At 36.4% G+C, this 16219-nt stretch overlaps 1 protein-coding gene across 1 annotated transcript in view; it reads right to left on the reverse strand.

Annotated features, from left to right (window-relative positions):
- Positions 1 to 16219, reverse strand: part of CATSPER2 (cation channel sperm associated 2) — a 16710-nt gene continuing 491 nt past the window's right edge. Inside the window, exons 2-14 of the mRNA XM_074289459.1 lie at positions 15542 to 15632; positions 15294 to 15444; positions 14625 to 14795; positions 14324 to 14392; positions 6108 to 6280; positions 5648 to 5803; positions 5263 to 5387; positions 2881 to 3059; positions 2553 to 2652; positions 2159 to 2203; positions 1579 to 1706; positions 1204 to 1389; positions 1 to 148 (exon numbers count right to left, since the gene is read on the reverse strand). Coding sequence (XP_074145560.1) covers positions 117 to 148; positions 1204 to 1389; positions 1579 to 1706; positions 2159 to 2203; positions 2553 to 2652; positions 2881 to 3059; positions 5263 to 5387; positions 5648 to 5803; positions 6108 to 6280; positions 14324 to 14392; positions 14625 to 14795; positions 15294 to 15444; positions 15542 to 15553 — 1527 coding nt within the window. The 5' untranslated portion in view covers positions 15554 to 15632 and the 3' untranslated portion in view covers positions 1 to 116. The remainder of the gene's footprint in view (positions 149 to 1203; positions 1390 to 1578; positions 1707 to 2158; positions 2204 to 2552; positions 2653 to 2880; positions 3060 to 5262; positions 5388 to 5647; positions 5804 to 6107; positions 6281 to 14323; positions 14393 to 14624; positions 14796 to 15293; positions 15445 to 15541; positions 15633 to 16219) is intronic.

Genomic DNA, 16219 nt, shown 5'->3' on the forward strand with positions numbered 1-16219 from the left:
GAACTTTTAGATAACTTTATTCAAACATCTTTTGTCTGCTACCATCTCCTTCCAAGTATTCTTTTTCCATCTTTCTCCTGGCTTATGACACTATTGCAGCTATCAGAGGTTGTCTTTTAGTTATCTTCCAGGTTTATCAGTGCCTTAACTATAAATGAAAAAGACTGTGAGAATGGAGTTCTCTAATGATTCTGAATATCATCAATCTCTAGTGAGGACTGCATTTGTGGAGTTTTGGGTCTCCATATTAAAATTGCTTTTAAACTGTATGTATATGATTCCATATATTCACTTACCCTTTATGTTTGTCAACTAGAGCTAATCCTAGTTCCATCTTTTGAAATCTACCTCAAGTTAGTGTCCAGTTAATCACACTCTTCTCTCTACCAAATTACCCAAGCTCCTTAGAGCAAAATAAAAGTGCTGGAAGAGTTCTGAAAGAATAGAGCCAAAATTGGAGCAGCTAGGTGGTGCAGTGGATAGCACCAGCCCTGAAGTCAGGTTCAAATCTGATCTTAGACACTTAATACTTCATGTCCCAGCTGTGTGACCCTGGGCAAGTCACTTAACCCCAATTGCCTTAGCTAAAAAAAAAAAAAAAAAAAAGAATAGAGGCAAAATGTATGCAAAATTTTTGAAGTTTTACAGCTTCTCACTGTTGGTGTCTCCTTTTTTCTTACAGAGTAGGCTAGTACCCTTATGTGGCCTCTGGCTGTATGATCTGCTCCTGTAGTCCCACAACTTCTCCAGGTTCCCTTGTTTTCCTTTGGGTTGTATAGAAACTAAATGACCCTGGCCCTCCTTCCATACTTTATGCTCAGGGTGTGGTCCAAATTCTCTATTATGTCCCCAAATAGGCACTTTTCCCTCTGAGGTTCTTCCATCTAGATTCAGCTATTATACATTCTCATATTCTCAACTCCTCTTATTCTTTTTCTTACCTCTGCTCTGGTCCCAAGCTTGATTTGAGATTTTTGATTGCTGGAATGGGATCTTAAAAAGCTAAACTGCCAGCAGAGAGCTAGTTTGTAAGCCATCAAGTGAGCTCCAATAATTTCTATACTCAATCTTTCTATTGATTTCTGTGTGGCATTCAACTGCTTTGAACTTAAAAAATTTTTTCAAGGGATCAGTGATTCCTCAAACAATGTCCTAAGCATCTCTTGTCTAGATAATTGTTCCTGGCTCTCAGATGCATCCTACCTGCGAAATCTTGTAGCTGTTTACGTTCTTCTATGTTGTATTGAAGCTTTTCTAGCAATTCAAAGTATCGAAAGAGTGAATCTCGGGGCCAAACCACCCGCTCATCCTGGTCCATTTCCATCAGCCCAGGGAGATTCTGGTGCACATGAGTCTCCCAGTCCACTAGGCCTGGGCTATCAGAGCTCACTGTGGAGAAGAGTTGTTTTTGAGAAGCATGTCTGGAGTCAGGGATAGGTTAGTCTTTAAAGGGATGACTAAGAGGTGGTGGAGGGAACAATGGGGGAAATTTGAGAGGTGTAACACCATAGTGTCAGTGCTCAGAAAGTGCTAGAATGTCTGAATCTGAATCTGAATTATGAAGACAAAACAACTCACATATGTTTTCTTGAGCAGATGGGGCATCTTTTGGGACAGATGTCTTGGTTACATTTTCAGGATAAGTCTTATCACTTACGGCTGGATTTGGAAACTGATGAGAAGTATTGGGTATCATATGGATAGTCCTGTGAAGAAATTTGACTTTTATTGCTTTAGCTTTATCCAGGAATTATGACTTCTGATGTATTCTTACTTTTTGTCTTGAGTCCAGCTCTAGACCTGATAGCTTAGATTTTAGGCCATGGGTGGGATAGGGTACGTCCAAAATATTCATAGAATTCACACGTGACTTGGAATTTTAGTCCATCAATAGCAGCCAAAATCCCAACTTCATAATCATATCCTTTCTCCTCACCCCCAGTGTCTGTGTTTCAATCTTCATCAATATACCCAAGTCCTTCTCTCCCATTTACATAGTCCTACCATTTTCTGCTCTTCCCACATACCTTTTTCTCTAAGCTCCATTTCTACTTTGCATTCTCCAATCTTGTTCTCTCTGCCCTGACACTACTTTCTACTTCCCCATTCTTTACCAGCCCTTTTATCTCTGCTCCACTCATTATTGCACATTCCTTACCCAGAACTTCTGGACCCCGCTCTTCCATCTCTCTGGTGTTGTCTCCTATTGACCAGAGAACAGAAAGTAAAGGGAATTGTACTGGACTCTGTTAGAAAACCAACATGGCAAAAAGGAAAAGGAGAGGAATAAAGGATGGAACTAAATCAGAAAGTGAGAAAGGGGGGAGATAGTGGGTAAAGATGGTAGGAAAGGAACAGAATAAGATTAAAATGAAGAGCAGGGAAAGAGTCTATACCAAGGTTATTGGAAAATCTGGGGACTGAGGGCTGGGCAGGAGATGGGAGATCAGGAGGAGAAGAAAATATCACTTGAAGTTGAGAGAAGGAGGTAGATTAAGGGATTCTTGAGAGGCCAAAGTTGGCCTTGAGAATGAGGAGGCAGGGTGGTGAACCTTTTGATGATCTGGCGTTTGAATATGTCGGCTTTGTGCTGTACCACCAAATGTGTTGCCTCCTCCCACAGTTCACTCCTAATTGCCTGGAAATTAGTAACTGCCACAAAAAGTCATGAAAGAATTGGGTCGGATGAAAGCTGAAACAGACTAAGAAAAGCTGGGGAATGCTGGGGGACTAGAGGAAACATCCCTCCCAGGCCCAACTCCTACTTTCCAATGTAGTTCGCCTTTACCCTAAACACTAACCTAACCCTCCAAGTCACTGCTTTTCCCAAGCTTCTCTGACCTCATTGGACCCACCCCATCCCACCTAGCCCCTGCTCACCCATCATAGCTACTATGATGTTGCGGAAGATGATGGAGCCAAGCAATAGCCAGAGGATAACATATATACTACTGAATGTTTTACTTAGTCCAGGAACTTTCCAGGCATCCTGAAGCAGTGCATACCAGTGATCCAGGGTGAAGAGGATGAACACTGTCACCAGGGAGTTGGGCATATCACTACAGAAAAGAAATGGGAAACAGAATAGAATGAGGAATAAAGACAGGAAGTTAGAGTTCTCAAGAAAAAAAAGATAGGTGCCCAGAATTATGCTTACTTTTGAAAATTTCTGACTCTTAAATTGTGGTTCATTATGATTACCTCTTTTTTTTTTTTTGCCACATTTTAATTTACTTATTTTTCATTTTGTATTTGTGTAATTATAATTTCTTCTCTGAGTGAATCCAGCTCTCATCCTATTTTAAATTCATTTTATTTCTCTTATTTGCCAAATTGGCTTTTAATTATAGTTTTATTCTCCACTCATGGTAACTGTTTTTTGGTCAATTCAATTGTGTCTGACTCTTTGTCACCCCACTTGGAAGGGGTGGTTCTTGGCAAAGATTTCGGAGTATTTTGCTTTTTCCTTTTTCAGCTCAGTGACTCACTCAAGAGTCTATGTAATGTCTAAGGCCAGATTTGAACTCAGGAAGATAGTCTTCTTGGTTCCAAACCCAGTGCTCTTATCTACCTTGCTGCCCATTCTCCTCTGAGGATCCTTACAAATTTTAAAAACCTGCTCTTTAACTTCTCAGTGTGTAAGAAGACATGTGTTTGATATACCTTTGAGAAATGTATATATCATGTTTGCAAAAAATATTACTAAGAAGTTGCAAAAGGTCTCACAAAGATGACTCTTCACCTTGTTTCTCTTTTGGTTCCTTAAAAATACTAAAACTGAATAAAATAAAACTTTTAATCTTAATGATTAATAATAACTAAGACCAATATATTGCTTTTAAAGGTTGCATTTTGGTTTACTTGCACTATTTTATTTAAATACTTTAGATATTATGGAATATATTTAAAATTATTTAATAACTTAGAAGTACGCATCTGGTAATGCCGTGAATAGGGTATCATGCTTGGAGTCAGCAAGATTCATTTTCCTAAGTTCAAATTTGGCCTCAGACACTTAATCATGCTTGCCTCAGTTTCCTCATCTGTGAAATGAACTGGAACAGCTGTAAAATGGCACACCACTCCAATATTATTGCTAAGAAATCCCCAATGGGATCATAAAGAGTCTATCATGACTAAAAAACAAATAACTTAGAAATAATCATTAGGGACATTAAAAAGAACTCTACTATGAACCTATTGAGACAAACCATGACTACTTTTTGATAAGTCTAATGACTTGAAAATGACATTATAAATAATTAACATCAAGATAACTTTCCCTGAATTTCAATGAACCATCTATTGACAACCAGAGAACATTCATTATCCCCTTCAGAGGGGATAATTGAATCTTCTGAAGAAGTTAATATGAATTCATAAAAATAAGTTATCTTATATGATCAAAAGTTTTATAGGTTGAAATTGAAGGTTTTTGTAGGCGTCTGCATTCATTATGAGAGAAACAGAATAATCGGATTGGATATTTGAATTACAAGTATCATTTGTTCAATCACCCATTCTTGTTTAAAATTTAACCCCTTTAATATAACTTTGTAAATGTTTTCTAAACATTTTTAACACTGTCTAAATTTATATTCAACATCTTTTTATAAATTAATTGCACCTAGCTTTCATCTTTATAACAATGGGTGTGAAATTTATGGGCCAAAATTTGCATACTAGTGGATCTTTTCCTAAGTAATGCTAGCCAATCCAATTACAATTATTGAAGAATCACTTAATAGTGACAGACATCTGACACAGTAATCTTTGTTAGTTATGTATGGAATGTTTGTTTTTGGCAGACCATGTGTTTTGATTTTAATAAACTTGAATTTAAAAAAAAGAATATAACTGAGGAGGTCAAGAAGTTTGCTTGGTGAGTTCTATATGATATATAATCCCTATACCTACAGAGTGACAATGATAAGAGCTGATTTTCTCCAAAAATCTAGAAGTGGATCTTGTTATAATGTTTGATTGCTAAGGATGTCTAGGGAATGTATATATGTATGCAACTTAGCATTCTAAAGCATGCCTGGAGTGAATATTGTTCCCTTTCTCTATGGGGAGGTCTGTCTGTTCTCAAGATCACAGTCAATACCATTTGTTATATTCTCTAGTCCTCCCCTACCCACCTTATGTTTTGTTTTTACGACTGTGCATCCAAACTTCACCTCAATTTTTATCCTACTTTTGCTCCCTTGTCCCATCCCAAGTTCCCTTGACCTCCCCCAGGTTTGCCCCGGTCCTGCCTACACGAAGTACATCTGGTATTCCAAGTTCTGGATGTCTGAACGGGTATAATTTTCAAAGAAGTAGATACCAGTCAGAGCGAAAATGTAGAAGAAAATGAGCAACAGCACCAGGAGGAAGGTCATAGTCTGGAGGCCACAAATCAAAGGATAGTTGAATTAGGCCAGACTGCTCTCTTCCAACAACCCAATCCAGTCTATCCCAGAACATTACAATCCTCACTCCCAGTTGTGAACCCATTCACCCCCAAACTACTACAATCCAGTCACCATCCACTCTCATTCAATAAGCTATTGACCATTTGGCCCATTCATTTCCTACACTTTCTTCTAGTTCATATTTGCCTCTAGTTTCCCCCCCTTCCCCCTCCCTTGGTTTCTGCAGTCACCTTAAGAGCCCTGACGAGAGCTAGGATGATGACTCGAATTTGACGGAACCGTGTAAAGAGTTTGAGTGACCTCAGCACCCGGCAGATGCGTAACAACTGTAGCCACAATGCTTCAGTTGAGACCCCTGAGAGTACCACCACCTCAGGAAGCACTGACTGTGGACACCACACAAATTGATGTTATTTTTCCCTAAATATTATCTTTCAATCTTTGTTCCCTCATCTTCATCCTACCCACCCTCCCATCCCCAACCACTGAGTACCATTTCTTGGGTATGGCCTACCCACCTCTTGAGTTTTCAGAAAAGTAGGAAAATTGAAATAGCAAAGCTTCCAAGTTTCTTTTCTGTGTATAACCTAAATGGTCATAATCTGCCCAAATCCATCTCCCACTCTAAAGTCTTATAGGATGCTTCTTACATTCCTAAACTCACCTTTGTGTATCCCCTTTTAATCTTACCAATATGGTGACAAACAAGTCAAAGATATTCCAGGCACTTTTCCAAAAGAGGAAGAAATTGTACAGCCACATGAGAATAATCTCCAGGATGAAGATAAGCAACATGAACCAAGATGCCACCTCCAGAGCCAGCATTACTGGCAACATTTTGATATCTTTAGTATTCACTAACTCTATATGAGGGAGGCAAGAAGTAAGGGTCAAGAGGAAGGATGTAAAAAGGGTTTGCCAAATGACTTAAATGTATAGATGTCAACATAAACCCAACTTCTTGTCAACATTGTCCCACTTTGCTTAAGCAGCTAGGTGGCACTGTGGATATGGTAGAATTTGGTGTATATAATATATAGCAGAGCATATAGTTGAGCTTGGTGCTCTGACTTGCTCAGACACTTACTAGCTATGACCTTAGAAATCACTTAAAACTCAGCTTCAGGTTCCACATCTGCAAAATGGGGATAATAATAGTACCTACTTTACAGGGTTATTGTGAGGATCAAATGAGATAATTGCAAAATACTTAGTACTACTGTCTCTAGAACATAATAAGTATTATATAAATGTTAGCTATTACCCCCACTCTTTCAATTTGCAATACTGCTACTGATACATTGAGAGGGGGAAGACATAGATCATTGCTGTTTATAGCTGCCTGTTACTTGATAAAAGGTTTTTAAAGATAAAAGGGAACTGAAGTCATCTAGTTCTTGCTCAAGATCACATAAGAGAAGTAATGTGGTGCAGAAAAAAAAAAAAAAAAAAAAAAGCAAAACACCAGATTTCCTATATTCTAGGTGATGTGAAATGATCCAACCATTCTGGAGAGCAATTTGGAACTATGCCCAAAAGGATATCAAACTTTGTATCCCCTTTGATCCAGCAGTGTCACTATGCCAAGAAAAATCATAAAAAGGAGGGAAAAGGACCCACATATGCAAAAATATAACTTTTTTTGTGGTGGCAAATAATTGGAAATGAGTAGATGCCTATTAATTGGGGAATGGGTGAATAAGTTATGTTATATAAAAGTAATGGAATATTATGCTATTAAAAATTATAAACATACACAGTATACACAGTAACAGCAAGAATGATGATCAATTCTGAAAGACTTGGTTCTTCTCAGCACTTCAATGATCCAAGGCAATCCTAATAAACTTTGGGTAGAAAACACCATCTACATCCAGAGAAAGAACTATGGATAATGAATGTAAATCAACATTAGCCATGTTCACTTTTTTATTTTTCTGTTTTTTTATCGTAACTTTCCCCTTTTGTTCTGATTTTTCTCTCCCAGCATGATTCATAAATGTGTATTTAAAAAATATACATGTATAACCATAAAAAGGAAACAAAAAAGTAAAAAAAAAATTAAAATTATCTCAGGGAACACTAGACAAATAATAGATTGATTTCTGAGATTATCAGCCACTCAGTTAATAAGCATTTATGAAACACCTTCTATGTGTTTAAGTTCTAGGAATGCAAATAAAGGTAAATGGCAATGCCTGCCCTCAAAGAACTCAAAATCCAATGGAAATGTCATACAAACTCTGAACAAACTATGTAAGGGATAAATAGGAAATAATCAACTTAAGGCACTGAAATTGAGAGGGAGTGGGGAAGGTTTCCTGTAGGTATTGAGATTTTAATTGGAACTTGAAAGAATGTAAATCAGGTAAGCAGAGATTTGGAGGCATTTAATTCCAGGTATGTGAAATAGCCAGTGAAATAAGAGTTTGAGTAGTTGGCTTGTTTGAGGAATAGCAAAGTAGCCAGTGTTACTAGATTGAAGAGTATGAGTTTCTATATATAGTGAGAAAAAAGTGAAAGGCAGGGTTGGGGTGGTGATACTAGATTATGAAGAACTTTGAATGCTCTTAGAACATCAGAGGATTTTATATCTGATCTTAAAGGTGACAGGTAGCCCAACAGTGATGTGGAGAGATCATAGCACATAATTATAGAGTTTCTAATAACTCACACTAATATTCTTTGCATTTATATGTTTTAAGGTTTATAAAGTTATTGAAGGATTTTTCTCTCTTTTTTTTTTTTTTTTAATCACAGTAGCCTTGAGAGGTAAATATCTGTATTTTACAGATGAGGAAATATACTTTTGGAGATGACGTTTAAATTCAGATCTTTGGACTCTAAAAATCTGCCATAGAGAACAATTTTCAAATTCACTTATTAAAATGTTTTTACTTTACATTTTGATGGATAATGTTATTGGCTTAAATAAGACTCTATTAGTGTAAAAATATTGATTTTGCAAAAAAATTTTTAAAAGCATAAGGAGTTCAATCATTACTCAGATCAACAACATAATCCATTTAGAATTTAGTTTCTTATGGTGACCTCTTCTTGTGAAGGATCTTTTTTCCCAAAAAAAATCATGATAGTTTTTAATTTTTGTGTTTATCTTCTTTGATTTGATAAGTTTTTTGTTATACATTTATATTCTTTTTATTTTAAACATATTTGCTAATAATGTTGGGAGAAGAAAAATCAGAACAAAAAGGAAAGACCGCCAAGAGAAAAAAACAAAACAGAACAGAACAAAAAAAAGTGAACATAACGTGCTAATTTACATTCTGTCTCCATGGTTCTCTCTCTAGATGCAGATGGTATTTTTCATTCCAAATTTATTGGTATTACCTTAGATCATTGTTCTGAAGAATAGTCATAGTTGATCATCACACAATCTTGCTGTTACTGTATTTTATTCCTGGTTCTGCTTGTTTTGTTCAACAATAATTCATCTGTAGGGTATTCTTTACGATGTCACATATGATATATTTGAGATGTATATAAAATGTCTTTAGTTTTCTTTTATAATCATACATGGATTTATCTAAACTCATCTTGAGGTTTAGCCTGCATTAATCTTATTAGAAGAGCTACTTAAGTTTACTACTTCTTGTAGAAAGTTGTTTCCTTTGTAAAGAGATGACCTTTCTTTCTGAATTCAGTGACTATATCTTTGTTCACCCTTTTTATCTCCTTTATGATTTTAAAACTCTATTCTAAGACCTTGTTGTGACTGGAGATCATCTTGGGTCCTCAAAGGCTATGCTAGCAGCTACACATGTATCATGTACATACTGTTTCCCTATATATATATATATATACAATATATATCCTTATATATATTGAAGGTAAGGGTGTTTTCTTTTTGTTTCTCTTGAGTGCTAATGTTTGTTGAATAAGTGAATGCTGGGAATGTAAATATGGTGTAAGCAACTAACTATATCTGCTTTAAAAGTCTAGGGAAGTGGGGCAGCAAGATGGCGCAGTGCATAGAGGACCTGAGTTCAAATCTAGTCTCAGACACTTACCACTGGGCAAGTCACTTAACCCCAATTGCCTCAAAAAAAAAAAAAAAAAAAAAAAAGTCTAGGTAAGCTCAGATACATTCAGTACTTGCTGATGAATCATTTTACTAGTCAATAAACATCTACTGTGTCCTAGGCACTGTGCTACATGCTGAGTACTCAAATCAAGTGGTATCATAAAGGAGAATATAAAATGTCCCTCAAGTTTGCTCCTGCAGTGGCAAAGAAGAGAAAAAAAGAGAAGTTTTTTGAGTGTCTGTAAACATTAATAAAACTTGTAATTTATATGTCGAATTTTTGTCCAGTGACCAATGAATAAGCAGACCTATATTACTGTAAGAACAAAACCTTGTTCATCTTGGTATTCTTATATTACAAATGAAAGAAAACTGAAATTAAATGGAAGATTTGCCCATATCTCTTGCCTAGAGTCAAATAAAGGAAGTGGACAATTTGATTTTATTGTATATCCAAAGACAAGAACATTTCATGGGACATTTGGTAATTTCATACTGAATATTATTCATGCTGTGATAAGCATTTGCAAGAAGACTACCAAAAATAATTATAGCTTATGAGTCAATTTCTATTACAGTCAAGAAATTCTACAAGGAACTTGATAAGACTTTAAATTCAACACATACTCTTAAATTCTTGTTAACGTCTATTCAAAAGTAAACTCAAGAGAGGATAATAAAAAAATATGATGGAAATATGGTTCATGAGCAAGAGAGAAGTCAAGATGTATATATCCCATAAAAATATTTTATCTGTATATTGTTTTTAAAAAACAAAACATCTTTCTTTGAGAAGAGAATCAGAAAGTGCTAGAGTTACTTGGTAAGTACCAAATAATATCATAAGTAATGAACCAGATTATATTTTAACTGAAAGTAAAAAAACTAGCTGTGGAAATTAGTTCTGAATTATCAATCTATGTGGTCAGACCAATGATGTATTATATAGCAAAGATCAAAAGTAGGTGAATAAAAATGAGAGGATAACAATACCTTCAATTGAGCCAATTGCTATCTGACCTATTTAATCAGACTATTGATGCTGAAAAACAGAATGGATAGAAAAAAGATACTGATACAGACTCCTATCATTGACTAAGGAAGTTTAATTGATGTAATCGCCATAATGAAGCCAAAAGAATTTAGAAACATTAGCTTGCAAACACTTGAATTCCTTGCCAAGCAGAGATTTGTTAGCCCAGAATAATGCCAGTTTAGAATACAAACTTGCTTATAAATTCTTAGAGGAAGAAAGTGAAGATTATAAGCTATGTTGCCCTGTGAAACAAGAAAAAATAGGTGGGAAAACAAGTTTTGTGGAAACTTTGGTGAAAGATTCAACTAATTAAAATTATTTTAATGATAATTAAACTTTAGGAAAGAAAACAGACAAAAATTGAAGATACATAAGCAAGGGTGAACTAGAGCTAGCTTTTATTCAGAGTTGATTAAAAGTTTTTAATGTGAGCATTTATGCCTCAAAAATCAAACAAACTAGAATTTATTGTTTTGTGATTTTCTTGACTGAGTGATGAAGAAGATAAGGAAGATTACGTTTGAACGTGTACATGTTTCTCCCCCACCCATCCCCAGCCAAGAAAACGGGTTAAGCATTTATCAATACCACACACACTTTTCACTATGAATGATGGTAGAGCTACCATTTTTTTTCAGTCTATTTTTACTTGATCTCTTTTATAACTTCATTCACTCTCTTCTTCTTGAGATATATTTCTCCTCCTTTGTCTTCCATGAAATATCCCCTCTCCTGATTCTTTTTTTACCTGCCTGATCTTCTGAGTCTCATATTCATCTCTCAATCAATAAGCATGTGTCCTCTAGGACCTTTTTTCTTTTCTCTATAATCTACTCTAGCTCCCAGGGTTCAAAAATCTGTTCGGATGATTACCAAATATATATTTAGTCCTAATCTCTTCCCTGAACCACAATTCTACATACTGGATGTCTTATCTCAAATTTTGTGTCCAAAAGAGTTTACTTCAATAAGCTCACTTCTAAACTTCCCTATTTCTGTTGAGGGCAATGCTATCTTTCTAGACATTAAGGATCACAACTTGTCAACTGTGACTCTTTTGCCCAATACTCCTCAAAATTAATCAGTTGTCTATTTTTACTGATTCTACCACTGTTATCTCTTGTATTTTGCTCCTTTTGTGGTCATTATGTCAATCTCCTTGCCTCAAGTCTCTTCTCCTCCCTCTAAACTATCCAGTGTATAGCTGCCCAAATCTGACTACAATCTGATTCCTTAGTCAAGACTTCAGTGACTTCCTATTGCTTCTAGAATGATAAATTCCAAAGTATGGCATTCAAACTTTTCACAATTTGACTCCCAATCACAATCTAGCTAACTTCCTAAGTTTATTTTCCCCTTTTACACTCTCAATCTCCAAATTGATGTCTTAGTTGTCTCCTATACTTGAAATGCATGTCCTTCTCTTCTCTGCCTCTTATCTCTAGGCTTTTTTTTTAGGGTCAGCTGAAGTAGCATCTCCAGTAGGAAGTCTTTCAGGAAGTCTGATGTGCCTCTTCCTTCTGAATCGCTCACCTCCCACCCTCACAACTGTTAGTGCTTTCTTCTTCAAATTATATCCACTTATCTTCTGAGAAAATGTTAGCTCCTTGAGAATAGGAATTGATTCAGATTTGTCTGTTTTCTCAGCACTTTATACAAAGCCCTGCACATAGGTTTAATAAGTATTGGTGGAACTGAAGATACATGAAGTGATAGAATATTTAAACTGCCCTGGATAGGATCAAGTCATCAGGCCAGGATAAATTACATTCCAGAGTCTGAAAGAACTGGCAGATGTGATTACTATAAACAATGATTTCTGAATTATGTATGGGAGTAATAAAAAAAAAATGAAGTATTAAAAACAGGCAAATGTCCTGATTTTCAAATAAGTCAAGTGGGTAAAGTCTATAAGTTTCAGATTGATGAGCTTGATTTTATTCTTAGCAAAATTCTAGGACTATTAAAGAATTAGTTTATGAGTATTCAGAAAGGAAACAGAAAATTCATCTTGATATTTTATCAAGAGTTCATGTCAGACTAGTCTCAATTGGTAATTTAAGGAGAGAGGGTTGGGGACTGAGATGGACTGAGATATCAAGGAAATTTAGTAGACATAATATAGCTAGATTTCAGCAACTCACCATATTTTTTGGACTAGATGGAGAACTTTGGTTTAGATAAAAGTAAAGTTAGGTGGAATCAGCATTTACTGAATGTAGAGTGATTTATCTTTGGTCCTTGTAACAGAACAATTTGCTATTTTTTCCCAGGTTTTTGATGAAAGAATAGATGATATTTATCAGATTTGCAGGTGATATGAAGCTGAAAAGGATAACTAATATGCTGGATGACAAGAATCAGGATCAAACCCAATAGACCGAATCTAATGGTATGAAATTCAACAAGGTTCAATATAGTCACATAAGAGTTATAATAAAGAACTATATACATATAGGTGTACACATGTGACTAAACAAATATCTGATAAAGATCTAGAGCTAAGCAAATTACAAGCTTATTATGAGTAAATTATGTGACATGACAGCAAAAAAAAATAAAAATAAAAATAAAAAAAAGAAGTGAATAGACACAGAACATCCAGAACAAAGGTGACAGTCCCATTGCATTGAGCTTTGATCTGATCATATCTGGCAATATTAAGTTGCAAGAACCATATTTAAGTCAGAAAATTGACAAAATTAGGTGTAGCTGGATGGTGCAGTAGAATACTGGGCCTTAAGTCAGGAAGACTCATCTTCCTGAGTTCAAATCTAAGCTTTAGACACTTACTAGTTGTGTGACCCTGGGCAAGTCACTGTTTGCTCAATATCATCAATCAAATAAGCTGGAGAAAGAAACAAACCACTACACTATAATTGCCAAGAAAATTCTAAATAGGCTCACAAAGAGTTGAACATGACTGAAATTGGCAAAATGGATCACATCTGGAGGGGAATAACCTGAATGGATTGCCTCTCATTCTAAAAATGAGAAAACTAAGGCCTAAGAAGGCTTGACTTGTCCAATGACTCCCATTTTGGTATGGCCATGAAGAAATGGCTGACTGTTCTAGAGATGTTTATTTTAGAGGAAACTTAACAAGGACATGATACCTGACTCCAAAAATCTGAAAAGCTGTCCAGTGGGATAAATGTTAGATTTGTTCATGTCCCCAAAGAGCAGAGGTAGGATCAGTAAGGAAATTTTTAGAAAAGCAGATTTTGGTTCAGTGTAAGGTAGAACTTCCTATTAGAGTTATTCCATTCTTTGGGATTTTTGAGAGATCTATAGATTTTGATGTTCCTTGATCTTAGAATTTTTTACTCTTTTGTTATTGTTCAATCTTGTGTGATTGTTTTTCTGATTCTTTGTGACCCCTTTTGGGGCTTTCTTAGCAAACAGGATCAATTTGTCACTTCCATTTCTCTTCCTGACTTTAAATTACCCTGGCTATTTCATTTAGGTAATCTGAAAAATATTATTATCATTCACTGACAGGGATTCATAGCTTATAAAAATGTGAAAAATTAAATTCTAACAAATGATTATATTGATTGCAGCAGTATATCCATTAATTTAGCAAACTGGTATTCCTTTCTTCAGTTCCCAACAGGCTACTTATGCTTAAACATTATACATTTTACTTTCCTAAATATCTCTACTCTTTTCTCAAGGTCTCCATGGTTTTACTATTCTTTTTCTGTTTCCCATTCCAGTTTATCTGACCTATTCTAATACCAACTTATATTAGGGAATCCTAAACAAATTTAAGGGAAATCATCTCCCAAGCCCTCCTCTTCTCCAATCATTCCAGGGTCTCACCTATTTCAACCATGAGTAAAATAGTATTCATAAAGATGAGGAAGATGATCAAGTTTACAAAGAAAGGTCCTGTTTACCATTGAGGAAAAAAATGTCCCAAGTAGAGTTGGGATATTGAGGTTCAGGGCAGGAAAAAGGAGAATTGGAATCAGGTTAATTTGGGGGCTTATTGGGAAACTAAGTCCATCCTATGTGTATAATGGAGGAATCTAAGGGATACATAAAAGAGTGCAGGGAATATGTTGGGTCTCATAGCCAGGAAAAGGGAATCAAAGATATCTTATAGTAGCCAAAAGGATACTTTCAAGGACCCAGCCAGCCCAGAGAGAAATGGGGGCCCACCGATTGTAGCGCACTCTGAGTCGACACTGTTGCCTCTGGGTATAAAGGATTCGGTCATGTCTAGGCCTGATACTGAAGCGAACCAGCTGATGGTGATCTCCTTGCATCAGTTTTCTTTGTCGGGAAGGATCTGTTGTATTTTCAGGGGAAAGTGGGTAAAATGGCTATGTAGAATTGCACTCAGGATAGGACAAATCACTTATTAGACAGATTTAGTTCCTTGAACTGAGGCAGCAAGCTCATTATGTTACTCTTTATGGGCAACTGGCTACTATCAAACTATTTGGACCAAGAATATTGGGCTTGCTTTTTCTTACTGGTTTATTCATATGAGTAGCAGTGCTCATTCTCTGACAAATATGTACAGCAGGTTCATGTTTCCAAAACCTTTAGTGTTAGCGCCTATATTTAGGTAACATGCAATTTCTGCCTAAAGAGGCTTCATGAACCTCAAGTCTGCCCACAGGAATTTAATAATCCAGTTATTTACCAAAATTGGGGCTCCTCCTGCCAAACATCCTGCTTGATTTCTAAAGTTCCCCCACTTAGATTCCCTTTCTGTCCCCTTCTAAGTTGTAGACTGTTTGGACAGACTGTCAGGGGCCCAGTGGAGATAAAGGCTGCTGACCAAGGAATTCTCGAAGATTATGCCTCGGAACAGCTTGGCTCAAACCCCGCAAATGATCGATGAGAGAAAAGGTGTCAATGAGTTTGGACCGCACAGCTTCAGCTCTGCTCACCACAGTTATCTGAGGGAGCTCTTCCGTATCAGCATGTGACTATGAGGAAAAAGAGACATTAGGCAAGGACAATGATCCAGTTTAAAAACCATGATGAATAAAGAGATGGGAAAATTTTACCCTCATTCCCAATCACCTTGAGCTCCATTTTTCAAACACGGCAGGACCTCTCCTACCTAGTGCAAGTACTCAAGGCACCCAGTTTCACAGCAATGGAGAATGGAGTTCTAAAACAAAAGACCAAAGATATGGCAATCGCTCCAGTAGGATTGAGGAATCACTTATATGATGACAATTCCAACCCAGAACTCTAGGACTGGTGCCAGGCAAGTAGACAGAGGGTAGAGAAACTGAGGAATGATGGATGAAAGTAAAAAATGGGGAGGCTGAGAGATGGAAAGAATGGTGAATAGAGAGAAAAGTGAACATGAGAAAAACAGAATATCGGAGACAGATACACAGAATGACAGCAGATTGTAGAGACAGAGAAAAGGTATAAAACTGAAAGGGGATATCTAGACAAAGGGAGAGTGGTAGAAGGAAAAAGGGAACAGAAAGGTTCAACAGGTGAGGCTGGGGTAAGAAATGAGAAAAGCAGACAGGAAGTGAGAGAAAAGTGAGAGTAGAAGGGCAGTGAGTCAAGTTCTGAGAGCCCTCAGTTTGTTTTTGCCTTTCTTTGAATCCCAAGCGCTTACCAAAGCGCCTACCCACAGGTCCTTAAATGCTAGTTGGACCAAATTGAGGGGTGGCAGCGATGGGGAGGAAAGAGAGGGAGAAGGAAGCAATGAGGACAGAAAAGAGAGGAGGTCGAATA

Source organism: Sminthopsis crassicaudata, chromosome 2 (assembly GCF_048593235.1).
Source record: "Sminthopsis crassicaudata isolate SCR6 chromosome 2, ASM4859323v1, whole genome shotgun sequence".
In the NCBI taxonomy this organism is placed as follows: Eukaryota; Metazoa; Chordata; class Mammalia; order Dasyuromorphia; family Dasyuridae; genus Sminthopsis; species Sminthopsis crassicaudata.